Source organism: Trachurus trachurus (assembly GCF_905171665.1).
Source record: "Trachurus trachurus genome assembly, chromosome: 4".
Lineage (NCBI taxonomy): Eukaryota > Metazoa > Chordata > Actinopteri > Carangiformes > Carangidae > Trachurus > Trachurus trachurus.
In genome coordinates, this window is record NC_139898.1 from 13,000,532 (window position 1) to 13,014,037 (window position 13,506).

General features: G+C 40.7%; 1 protein-coding gene across 1 annotated transcript in view; it reads right to left on the reverse strand.

Moving 5' to 3' along the window:
- Window positions 1-13,506, reverse strand: part of polrmt (polymerase (RNA) mitochondrial (DNA directed)) — a 44,868-nt gene that overhangs the window by 25,436 nt on the left and 5,926 nt on the right. Inside the window, exons 5-11 of the mRNA XM_083969923.1 lie at window positions 11,620-11,806; window positions 7,663-7,812; window positions 6,120-6,287; window positions 5,453-5,623; window positions 3,554-3,793; window positions 1,251-2,036; window positions 777-899 (exon numbers count right to left, since the gene is read on the reverse strand). Coding sequence (XP_083826049.1) covers window positions 777-899; window positions 1,251-2,036; window positions 3,554-3,793; window positions 5,453-5,623; window positions 6,120-6,287; window positions 7,663-7,812; window positions 11,620-11,806 — 1,825 coding nt within the window. The remainder of the gene's footprint in view (window positions 1-776; window positions 900-1,250; window positions 2,037-3,553; window positions 3,794-5,452; window positions 5,624-6,119; window positions 6,288-7,662; window positions 7,813-11,619; window positions 11,807-13,506) is intronic.

Genomic DNA, 13,506 nt, shown 5'->3' on the forward strand with positions numbered 1-13,506 from the left:
ATGTGACAGGTTTTCATCCACAGACACCGAGCAGGTTGAGGTTCAAAGGAGGTGGGGGAGGAGGTGATTGATTTAACTGATTTCTGTCAAACTACTGCTGTGTGCTTTCACATTGTGGTAAAGTTGAAAAGCCCAGAGTCAAGAAAATGATTGTCACTTGCATTTTTTCCTCTTTTTTAAATTGGTGCATTATAATGGGATTTGCCATGACAATGACTTATAATTTATTGGTATAATTAGCATAGAAATCGCTATATGAAATGTAAATGACTAAAAGTAACAGGAGCCGTTTCCTGTGCTAAATACACATAAGGTTATTAACATGGCCCTGAGGCGCAGACCATGTTGCATTAGTTAAAAAAAAGAGAGAAAAGCCTCAGCTTACAGTATGTTCGAAGGAGTAAATCACTGAATTCCCAGTGTTGATTTGTTTTGTGTAAAAAGGATGAGACTTTAAACTCTAAACCAGCAGCAGCACGACTAAACCAGCCTCTAAAACAAGACACTAACACACCTTATTTTAAGAAGCCTATAAACTAGAACTGTCTGACTGGTCGAAGGTATTGTCAAATGAATAAATTACTAAAGATAATCTGTTCCATACATTTTATATTTTTCATTTCTGTTTCACCTGATTAATGAATTTATCTTCACATTCTTTGCCTTTTCAATCAATGTCTTGTTAAAGAACAGATTGTTCAGAGATCGCGTGTATTATTCTAATTACTATGCATCTCTATAAAAAATAGATAACAGTTTCACATGTTTAATGGTACCTGATGAACAGGAAAGTGGGAGATGAACTGTGCTGGATTGGGAGATCTCACAGCGTTGGCTACCTCCATGCAGCAGGCCAGCGCCTGCCAAGGCTCGTCTGCATTCATCCACCACTTTTTACCCTGAGAAGGACAAACACAAGAACAGGGCACATTACACTGTGGACATACACATGGATGGGAAAGGACTTTTACATTCTACTTTGAGTTTTGACAGATATTAATATTATTTTTTGTCATTGTCATATCATTGACCCCTTACCAAGTGACAGAGTAAGGGATCAGGCTTTAATATGCAAGTTCCAGAAATTAAAAACATGACAGGTCTTGGTAAATCTCTGAAGTGCACTGCAGTATGTGTATCAGACTAGTCTGAGAGTTTTTTGGCACCACTAACTCCAACAAGGGTCTACAAAGAACTGCCATGTGTAACTATGAATGTAAGCTATCAAAGATCAAAAAAGATTGACTGACATCTAGAGGGTTGTCAGCAGAGTCCAAGATGTCGTCCATGATGGTGTTGGCGTACTCCAGCCGTCCCTGTAGTGAACTCCTCTTCTTGGTTCCTGTCAGATTGACTAGGTGGATCTTTAGCCAGTCCAGGCCCTTGGGACCAAGGGGCTTCCCCTCGGCAAACACGAGGATGGCCCGAGTCACGTCGCTTCCCAGGTGGTTGAAGTATGGGGGGCAGGGGTAGGTACGTCCCCTGAAGTCCATGTTGTGAGGGAACCAGAAGATCTCATCCCGCATGTGATTGGCAATGGAGAGTTTATAGAGCGCGTCCATACGCAGGCTGTGCATCTCACTGTATTTCTTTTTGGCATTAATCACCTCTCGTTTCATATGGGCCTTCTCAGAGGAGGTGTAAGTGGGGTCTTGGTGGTTGAAGTGGGGTATTTTGGGGGCCTCTGACAGGGGAGGAGGGATGTCTAGCTTATCACTACCCCGATCATTAAAGATGGAAATAATAATATCCAACAAGGGGTTGTTGATACTCCAGGCACAGTAGCCAAGCTGGTTGAGAGAGTCCACGACTGCGTGGAGGTTCTGGCATTTCTCCAGCAACACGTCATGCTGGGTGGCCCCATCCACTGTGCGCATCAGCTTGGTCGGTGTCAGCAGATAGGCTCCAAAACGGACAGAAGTCCAGGGCACAGGAGGGCACACCATCGGCATCACATAGGAGTCAAAGGTCAGCTTGGTCTCCGTGGCTTCCTGCTGCATCTGAGTGAGGATGGGGTGGGGCTTGATGAAGCCGATCTAATGGGTTAAACATCGGGAGAAATCCATTTAGAAACCTCATATGAACAGACACAAGAAAAAAAGAAGACAATTGCTTGCTTGGGCATCTGTTTCATAGCAATTTCAATTCTAATTGACAAGAAGAACAATGTACAATCTCTGCACTGCAAACAACCAGGCTTAACATAAGCTTCCAGTGTTATCATTCACCAGTAGTAAATATAACTTCTATCCACTAAAGTCAGTTAGACGGCCATAGCTCTGTGAAACTCACCAAAATGCTGCTTCACACTAGAGATGATCTGGTGGAACTTTGTTTCCTTTGCTTTGATTAATTATGCAAAAGTCTGCTTAGTAGCAGAGCAGCAGATGGATATCAACATGTTGACTTTCTAATACCAATTTTTTGCTTTGATGTCAAAGAATTAATATTATTAACACACCTGAAACTGAAGGGCTGAACACAAAGACCATGATAAGAAATAAATACAGTAACCTGACAGAAGAATAAAACACCACAGTATTGCTTGCCTGAGTCTGACTGGCATGCTGTGTTGTAAAATCATTAGAGAGCTCCCCTGATGGGCTAACCCCCAAAGAGACATATAGAGAGAAGAGGGCGTAAAGAGAGAGAGAGAGGTGAAAACACAGAAGAATACAAATTCTGCTACAGTAAATCTCTTGGTCAAATCTGACCAAGTCCAAAAAGTCCACAGTTCTCTCCCTTTCTGTCTCTCCCCTGACACTGTCACCTCATCGCTCTGCAGGGTCCTATGGCACTAAATCAGCAAGCCAATTAAGGGGACACTAAAAAAGGGATTATCCTGGAACCTATTCATCTTAATCAACTGTTCCCCCTGCCAATTCACACAGGGGGAGAAAGGATTTTATAGTTCACACTCTTCAGAGCTTCACACTGGATAGGAAGATGCTCAAGTGGTCAAGGTAACAAGGTAAGGCCATTCTTCCTGTCCAAAGTGAAGGTCAAGTGTTCTCAGGTATTTCTTTCTTTTTGTTTCTACTCTTCTTCTTCTTTATTAATGGAAATTTCAACTTTACAACATTTTTTTTATTTTTAAAGATGAATTTTGTATAATTTCCAGTCACAATGAATATTATCTGATGGAGGCTCTTATCTATAGTGTTGTTCTTTCTTTTGTTTTGTTTGGAAACCATTAATTAGTTTCAAAGAGATCCTCAACTTTAATCCTTCACAATTTTTTTCCTGCATACATCTGTGTTAATTGATCTTCTTTGGTCTGAGTTAATGCTCAGAAATCCTGTTACTAAATTATCAAAGGTATTCAAACTTTCTAAATCGGGATCTGAATGGTTATATCAGAGAAGCCAAATGACCCTAAGAACCCAGAGTGCTTATGTTCATGCCTCTGTTTAAGAAGAATCTGCCCTGCATTTTTGGCAAACTGCAAACAGAACTGCCACCAACTCTGAGGTTACTGACCATGTGCTCCTGTGATAAATAGTATCTGCAGAACAGACTGAGTTACACTCGGACAGATTTGCACATACTGTACCTGTCGGGTGCTACGGAAGGCATACATGTGGTAGAGGATGGGGATGAGTTTCCTGTCGTGGGCCGGGTTCAGGATGTCACTCCTAATTTTCAGGTTCTTGACCATCATATCAACCAAGAAAGTGCCCAGCTCCAGAGTGACTATGTATGGCCAGCTTGTCTCTCCCCCATGAAGCATTGGTCCAGAACTCTGCTCCGTCTCCAGCTTACACCACTGCTCCCTGGGCAGGACGTCATACTCCTAGAGGGAGAAGAGATGGTGGGTTATTCTCATTTGGTGATTCAAATATTGCCCTTATATTGAAACATGTGTCTACACAGCTCGAAACAAGGATGGCATCAGTGGTAGTACCCTTTTCAGTCATTAGAAAAAAATGGTGTCTGTCCTCTTATATTACCTGGGTTAGATTATTATATTACAATCCTAAGGCAACTGTGGTAAGAAATGGTAGGAGGTCTCCCTCCTTTCAGCTCCACAGAGGAACAATGCAGCGTTGCCTCCTACCTCCCTTAACATTTGCTGTAGTCCTTGAACCATTAGCAGTTGCTATTAGGTAAATAATAATATAGTCGGCATTAAGGCTGGTGGCAAGGAGCATAAATTGCTTCTGTGCGGACGATATTTTGTTACTGTGCAGACGCTCATCAACAACTATACCTCACATCCTCACTTTGATTGACTCTTTTTCCAGGTGTCTCTGGTTACGAGATAAACTGGTCAAAGTGTGAATTAGCCCTTATCGAGAGTCTGTCCACCTAGTGTCAGGCAGGGATGGCAATTTTCATGGCAGCCGTCTGGCCTGACATATTTGGGTATAAAGATTACTCCAGAAAATTGAGCTCACACTACAAAACTGGACCAAATTGGTTAATGTCGCTTCTGGGTAAAATTAATATTTTAAAGGAGGTAATAGTTCCCAAAATTAATTACTTAAGTAATATGCTACAATTAAGCTTACCATGCAATGCATTATTCAAATATAATGACATGGTATACAGGTGTGAATGTATATATACTGTGCATGTACTGCGTGTACATACTACTACATATGTATGTCTTTTTTTCTGCTTAAAGTCAATACAAAGTGAATTACAAAAACAAAACAAAAAAACAGCATCATGCAACAGTAATGACTAGTAACTATATATACTGTATATACACAGTAATATTCTAAACAAAGAAGATTGACCTGAGATGAGAGACGATTTAGTCAAACATTTCTGGTGTTTAGTTTTCAAAATGGATGCATGAAAATGTTAATGAGTAAAGTGAGACCTCAGACTAATGTTTGCTGTCATAACAACCATTAAAAAGACCATAACAGACATAAATTAGACTACAAAGGTGGCATGTAAAATAACTTGCATAAAACAAACACCTTAACTAACATGTAGTCTAACTAGCTACCGGAGTATAATGAGCTCTTGCTCATTACTGTCTTGATGACATTAGTGTTTTCCCCAGTGCACCTGAACAATCAACATACTGGTGGAAAACTGAGTCAGTGATTCTGGCTGAAAAATTCCACTGAGGAGACGCAGCCTTTTGTTTAATCTAGAAAATAATGAGCTGGTGAGCACCGTCTATACAAAGATCTATCAGGTTTCATCGCCTGTCCATTGTTGATCATTTGTCTTACACTTATGTTAATTCGTTAATTTTCATATATAATTGCAAGGCCATTCAGTCCACACTGCTGTGCAGCCCAAATAACTTTAGCTTGTACAGTACTGTAACAATGCGGCATATCATGTTATTTTTTCTTAACAGCATCACATTTTAAACTTGACTGCATGTAAAAGTCAAAGCAGAGACAGTTCCTTTTGCAAAAATGATATAAGTAGACATAAAGACAGACATCTGGAGCGCCATCAAATAGGTCAGATGTAATTTCTCTACCTTTGTATCTTTGGCCAGCACGTCTGTGAAATTGGTGTAAATGTTCCCCAACTTTTCCACCGTGTGATTCTGGTGTTTCTGCCGCACACAGTATTTGGTGTAGACCCTGTTGCCCAGATCTCCGGCTAAAATCTTCAGCGACTCTCCACTGGGAGGCAGGTTAGCAACGCTCTGGACAAGAACAAGACACGGTTCAAAGGGTCAAGCAGGTGAAAACAGAAGCAAAAGGCTGTTTGAAGCTTTCATCAGATCTGGTTTAGTTCAATTAAAAAAAAAAAAGATATCCTTCAGTCAGAGGGGAAATCAAAGTGAGAATGGTTGTTTCAGAAATGACATCAAACTCTGTGAATCTGGTCATGTGAGTAGAAAGGTAACTGATCAAAAGCATCCTCCCCTTTGCTGCCAAAGATAAAAACCTAATGCTTTTCCAAGTGTTGTCACTGTCAGGTATTTGATTTGTGTTTTGTGGTTTCCCGGGCTGATCAGGTCGAATTATACAACAGCTATGTTGAGAAAACAAGAGACATAACAACACATTTCTATGTTGTAGTAAAATAGAGCTATCATCAATCAGATGTCTTTTACTCAGACAAAGACAAGTCTTTGTTAAATCCTCCATTTCTGACATGTCATTGAGTGGTGGGCTGGGTTAGGTGGGTTGTATTACCTGTATCATGATGTCAACATACTCCCTATCCTTCAGCAGACAGAGGAAGGGATAAAGGTTAAGCTTGTAGCCCTTGGTGTTGGTGTTCACCAGGATCACCTTGCTCTCCCTCAGGGCCTGGAGGAGGATCTTCTGCCACTGAGCCCGCTGCACGGCCAGCAGCTCCCTCTGAAAGGACAACACATTTGTAACTCATCCATGCCATGACTGTAACTGACAGCAGGGAACAAAGAACAATCCTGCAGAAATCCTTGTTTATTTATTACATACTACTGGTCCAAATGAAAAGTTCTTATAAACTATGAAGGAGTCTATAGGGCCACTTTCCACTGGCCTCGTTATTGTGCAACATTAGTTTCAATTCCATTCGATGGTTATGCTGTTTGGTCCATGTACCTATAGATGATGAAGAGAACAACAACAAAAAAACCGGGCCACATACTTATTCATGTAAGTTTTTTTACTTTACTTTTTACTTTCCCAGAGGCTTGGCCTAAGAGAAGATGGATGGATACAGCCAAACAATCCAGTTTCAATAGCTGGACAACTACACCTCTCTTTCATTTTCCATCATCCTTTTGTCTAACTACAGTTCTGTGCACTCGTGTTGCAATACTTACCTATATATAGATACACTCTGTGCATCAAAGTGTGAAATGTGTACAGTAACTGATCACTTTTCAGCAAAAGAGTTTTACTCAGTCAGAGTGTCAGAGACACAGTCTGGATTGTGGACGGTGAGGTGACTCTGCGTTGTCTCTGGTGGCTTCCATTACAATACATTATTATTCTGCCCTGCCTGTCTGTAAATGCTTCCTGACCACCAGGGACTCTCGGCCTGCTCACTTTCCACGAAGCCCATCTGCAGAGGCAGACAAGCCAGGCTGGACTGTAAATGCCAGAGTTGGAAAGAAGGCACACCCCTAGAATATGATGGTGCTTCCTCCTCTAACCTCTCAGACTTGAATGCACATTCAAAGTTCAGATCAGAGCTAAAGAGAAACTTTACTCATACAGTATAAGATAATGTGTGATCTCATCATCTCAGAGGTGGAAATGTGGGAGGTACATTAAAAGCAAATAAACGATCATTTCATAATTATATATTACTGTAATTACTCATAACAAAGTAGACTACTGCCAAGATGATATGCACCCACTAGAGTCTGTATCTTCCATTGCCAGCACATTGGGCTATGAAGAAAGATTTGCTGTCTTTTTTCCAGCTTAAAAGGGAAAGCCCCAAACAGGAAGATAACTACAGTGTTTGTTTTCCTTTTAAGAGGAAGAAAACTGCATTAGCTACAGTGATTTAGATAAAAGGTGACATTAATCTGACAAAAAAAAATATTTAAAAAACAATTTATGTTATATTTGTATATTTCAGAAAAAAAATCTGTGTATAGATTTTAAGACTTAACCTGGAAATATCTATTACCAACAACCAGATCTTCAAAAGCCCATTGTTTATTTGTAGTTTCAGCATCACTGACTGAAGCTGTGCTGTGCTGAGGATGACATGAAGACAGTTGGGTCTGTTTACCATTTTGGCCATGTTTTCAGTGACAGGCTTGGCAGCCTCCACGGAGTCAATGGTGATGGTGCAGGCCTGCTCCACACCGAGCTGACGCTTAAAACGCTCATTGAGCTCCTCCTGAGTGAAGTCCAGTTTGGGGTAGTGATGGTCTGCCCTCTGAAAATATGAAACACAGTTCAGTTCAATTATATTGAGTGCCAGTGTTTGCATCTGTCCTCTCTCACACCGTCTCTGCACTCTACAAACCACGCCCTCACTCGCTCACTAGTTATCCTGCAATGTGGAGGGAGACACAGGACCAGACGACACAAACATGTGGATTTATTGTCCAATTGCATACAGAAACAATACAGGCCTGTTGTTATTTTAGTTCCATTTACATTTTTATCGATATTTGCACAGCTGTATGTTGTGTTCATCAGAGAAGGAAACCTGTAACTGTTCTCTATTTTAACCAGTCTGTTATTCCTGCTGAAAACAACTGAAGGAGTGCAGATATAACTTTTATATTGGCTATCTGTTATTCATTTATATGTTTTAAATGCTTAAAAACAAATGACATCTCATATTTTTTGGCATAAAGAATATTTTACCCACATCATAGAAAAAACAGACACCATGTATTGCTGTTCGGCCTAAATTTATTGAGATATGATTTTTGGTCCATATCTCAATGCCCTATTATCAAAACCTATATCACATGTACAGACATTGCAAACATGGCAGCCAACAGTACTTGTGTAGGCTGAGTTAACGGTCTAAGCCCTCTGCTTACAGACCTCTGTTATGCTGCTCCTAAAATCCTGCCAGAACAAACTGATTTGCACTGGCCAAGTTATCTACTGAGCAGCACCCAACCTGACAGACATTAGGTCTTGCCAGCAGAAATAAAATGTGCTTTAAAAGTCAAGCCTTTTTTAAAGATACAGTGGCCTTGCCAAACCAAGACCTTTGGCTATTATCTGTGCACATCATAGAGAGGTTGTACGCATGAATAGATGCAGTACAGCAGTATGAACATTTATTATCTCACAGACAGAAGAGGAGATACATTGGACTGTAAATTAGGCCTCAGAGAGACAGAGCATGGACAGAAGCCGAGCAAAGTTTAAAGTAGTGTGGCACATAAATTGCCCACCAGACAGCTCTTGTACAATATAAGAACTTCAGAACAATGAATGGGCAGAAAGGCTTACACCACTTTATCAGCAGACCGGGATGAAAAGATAGTTGCTTAAAGTGTGCTGGCACAATCGTATTCAAAAACAAAATTTACTTCCTCTGAAAAGTTGCAACGAAAGTTTTGCATTTTTGCTTTTTGCAAATGATGCGGATCTGTAGGATTCATCAGAATGTGACCTCGAACGCTTAATGAAAAGGTTTGAAACTGCGTGTGAAGCAGCCAGGATGAGAGTCAGCAAGTGTGAGGCCATGGTTTCTTAAACATAAAACTGTGGTGCTGCAACCTCCAGTTATTGCCTCAAATGAAGGAGTTCAAATATATCCAGCTCCTTTTCATGAGTGAAGTAAGATGGAGCGGGAGATCGACAGATGGATTGGTGTAGCATCAGCAGGAAGGCAAAGCCAATCAATTTCAAATGGGTCTCCTCGGCAGCTAGAGCTCAAAGAAGAGTTGCAGCTCCCTCTTGTCGAATGGAGCCATCTGAAATGGACTGGATTGGGCAACTGATAAGGGTGCCTCCTGGGCACCTTCTTCTGTGGGTTTTCTAGATGAATGTCTCCATGTCCAATTGGGAGGGGATCTCAAGGTAGAATATGATCTCACTTGAGGAATTACATGTCCCATCTGACCTGAGAACACCTGTGTTGTTGGAGCGAAGGATATCTCTGAATTCCTACTTCATCTGCTATTGCTACCATAACCTGACCCCGAATGGATGGATGGATGGATGGATGGATGGATGGATGGATGGATGGATGGATGGATGGATGGATGGATGGATGGATGGATGGATGGATGGATGGATGGATGGATGGATGGATGGATGGATGATAAATGATGATGATAATCTCTGATGACAAATTGAAACTTGTTCTAACTGCATTTTGTAAGATTTTAAGCTTCATCAAAATACCTCCTGGAATCAACAAGCAATATTCTAATTAGATTGCAATGTGCACGTCTGCTTTGGGTATCGGGTATCGATAAAAAAGCGCTATATAAATGTAAGCCATTATTATTATTATTATTATTACTATTATTATTATTGTCGTCTGCTACTCATTCTGATCAAAAATCCCCCAGGTAACTTAAAGCCTTCTACCTTTATCTGGTGGACCAGTTATTTGGATAATCAAATCAACCTGCCAGAAAGACACACTAACCTTGACAAAACGGGCAGAGGCAATAGCAATGGAGAAGTCACATTTGAGTGGCATAGTTTCACATACACTCTCAAAAATGCATGACCTGCAGATTGCTATAATCACACACACAGGCCAACACTAAGATAAAGAGGACCAAAAATACAGTATGTCACTCAGACAAAGATCAAATCAGACAAAGATCAAAGTGAATACGGTGCATGGACTGAGCCTAAAAATACAGCAGTTGTACAACAAGCTGTGAATGAATCATGTGAGAATCAGGAGGGGAAGGGAGGTGGGAAAAAAGTGGAGAGGTGAGAGGGGGAGAGGCAAGGGAAGCGGAGGACCCATTAGAAAGCAGAGTTGGCTCACTATAAATAGGCCAGAGCCTGTCTGGCTGTGAAGAGGTGACAATCAAATATTTCATAGTCACGCTGGAGCTTTCTGACAGCTTTCCCAGCTTTCTGGTGATTCGACTGGCAAAACATATACCATATATCATGAATTCTTAAATAACCTCCTTTACCTCAAGATTTTTAACATAATAAAAATGCACCTTACTAACACCTAACACCCTTGATCTAACCCTTTCAAAGGGAGTGTATATGGTTGATTTCATCCGAAATGAAGTCTCTTCTGTCCCAACATACGCAAAAAAGGGTCTCCAGTGACATTGGTTTAAGATGATTTAAAGCATTAAAACCAGCCCAAGACACTTAAATGTCAGTTAACTCCATTATATCAGCTGTGATGACGTCAATGGAACAGGAGGTCATGTTATTTTCTGTGGCCCCAGCAGAGACCAGTCTGCCAGTAAGCAACTATCCTGAAGATAAGGCATAATCTGGGATAATACTCCTCAATAATGACTTCAAGTTTCTCTGTTCAGTTCAGCACTAATAATGATAAGCCCATTCAAGCTCATCCATCTTTGAATGCTCCAAAAATCGCCAGCTCTGCTTCCTAAGGAGGCTCTGGTCCTTAAATGTATGTAACAAGATGCTGCAAATGTGCTGTTAGAAGAACCGTCATCTATACTCTGGTCTGCTGAGAAGAAAGCACCACAGCTGATGCCAACAGACAAAATATACTTATAAATTAGGCTGGGTCTCTTTTATTTAATCCTAGCTGGTCACATGGCATGGCCAAACTGCTGTGATGCTGGGCAACCCTTCTCACCCCCTTCGCAACATGTTAGCGGAGCTTAAGACCGCCTTTAGCAACAGACCTGCTGGTGTGTCCTGGTGTGTAATGAAGTGATACAGGAGGTCATTCTTGCCAGGTGTTATCAGTCTCTACACTTTATCTGCTTCTAATGCATCCACATGCTCTTTGCACATTATAATACTGACTTTACCTGGATATTAACAATCAGCCCTTTATGACTCTATCTTTATTTACAACCAGTTCATTTCCCCATTCAGTAATGTTTCTGCTTATGTTTCTGCATCACAAACATGTATATGTATAAGTTTACAGTTAGAATGTATCTGGCGCCTCTGGCAACTAAAATACAGTCCAGGGATTAATAAAGTAATCCTTCCAATAGTTGTAAAATGTTTGTTAAAATAAATTATTTTTTATTTTATATCTTGCAAATCCAGACCATCATGGCTCAAAGTTAGCCTGCGGTACCTGCGAGTAGAAGTCCTGAACCAGAGATGAAGAACACTGGCTTGTGGTCAGGTTGAGGCAGGGCTGGTAGTCGGGTTGGATGACGTGTACGGCCTTCAGCACCATTTCTCTCTCATCTTGTCGAAAAACACACTGGGTGAAAAGATCATCCACAGACAAACCATCCTCCTGCATCTGACTCAGGCACCTGGGTAGAGAGGGACAAACAGTCAGTGTATCAGGTTTTAATACAATATGTACAATTTTAATACTGTGTCCTCCTCACACTTGGGTATTGACTGCATGCTAGGTGGTATTTGAAGGGGCATAGAGGGCCCATCCCATGCCATGTTATTTATTTCTGACAGTAACATAAGCGTACTAGTATTAGCTTTTAGTTTTGCTGCTGACTTACTGTAACTCATTTTGTTGCAGTGCAAGAGAAGAAAATCTGTTGTTTTCCATGAAGTATAGAAATAAACCCCGATTGGATGAATGGAACCCCAACGGTCTACAGAAATAACAGACCGTAGAATGCAGTGACTGACCAATCAGAACGCAGCATTCAATAGAGCCATGTAATAAAGCCATGTAGCAAAGCAACATCAACATTGGTTCATTGTCATTAGATTAGGTTAGGAAAACATAATAGAAAATCCTTACAATGGCTTTCATTTGGGTTCTCCATATGTTTTTTCAGGTTTAATGTGAAGAGTACTGGCCCATCAATGAGACATTTTTCATTTATGTGGGAGATTATAGTTATTATGATGAAACAGCCTTTGGAGTCATCTGATCACAGGATCAGAGTTCACAACCTTCTGACCTGCCTGATGATGTGGGGATGAAACTAAGATAATAACTGTCTAGGAAGGATTAATTCAGCTTTCAAAAATGAAAAATGAAAACTTGTGTGTATGTGACATCACTGTATATGTTTCCCCTCTCTACCCCGATCGGCAGTTTCAGAATATCAACTTAAGTATTTGCATTCATAGGCTTATCTGTCAGACTCAAAGTATGAGTTTGATGCAGAGGCAGATGGGCACTGACGACATCAGTGAAATGTTTATTTAAACAGAATCTCCTAGAGATCTCCTAGGGACAGCACAGTCTCCATGACTGGACTGCAGAATTAGGATAATGACAATGTGCAACCAGTCTCAGGAATACAAATGAGAGGTGTAATAACATGATTATTCCATTACTCAGTTTGATATATGATGCCGAAGTACGGTAGTGAATTAATATTTTCAGCCAAGTGGACATCTATTCTTCAGCAATTAGTGAAAGCGATAAATATGTTTAAATTATTTCATGATATACTATAGATATAGATTTATATAATATTACTATCAAGCGGTACATTGATGCATACAAACACACAAATGCAATATCTGGCAGTAATAAAATGTAGCCTATCAATTATAAATAACACAAACTGCTTCATTGCACAATAACTTAATTGGATGACTAGATGACACCAAAGTCTTGCATTATATTCATATGACCTATAGTGTACACTATACAGAATCTGAAATTACAGGTACTGTATGTCTACAGGGCAAAAAGCTTGTCAGTGTCATGCATATTTGCTGCCAACCAGACTGAGGAGCTTGAAGACCCTGCTTGGTTGCACTGCTCTCTAGAGGTTTACTACAGAACTACACGGACTAAGCCAAGAGAGAGAATCGAGGAGAAAACCCATTTATCATCGACCACAGAGAGTGTGAGCGTCTGAGCGAGCCTCACCTTGCACACCTTTTCCTCAGGACAATTATAAATAACAGCACGCTAATTACCATCTGGAGGAAACCCTGGCTCAGCAACCTGCACCGGCTTAATCAAATCACAAGTGAGCAGGGCTCAGCAAGTGAATGAATGAATAAAACAAAAGAGCCACTGTCA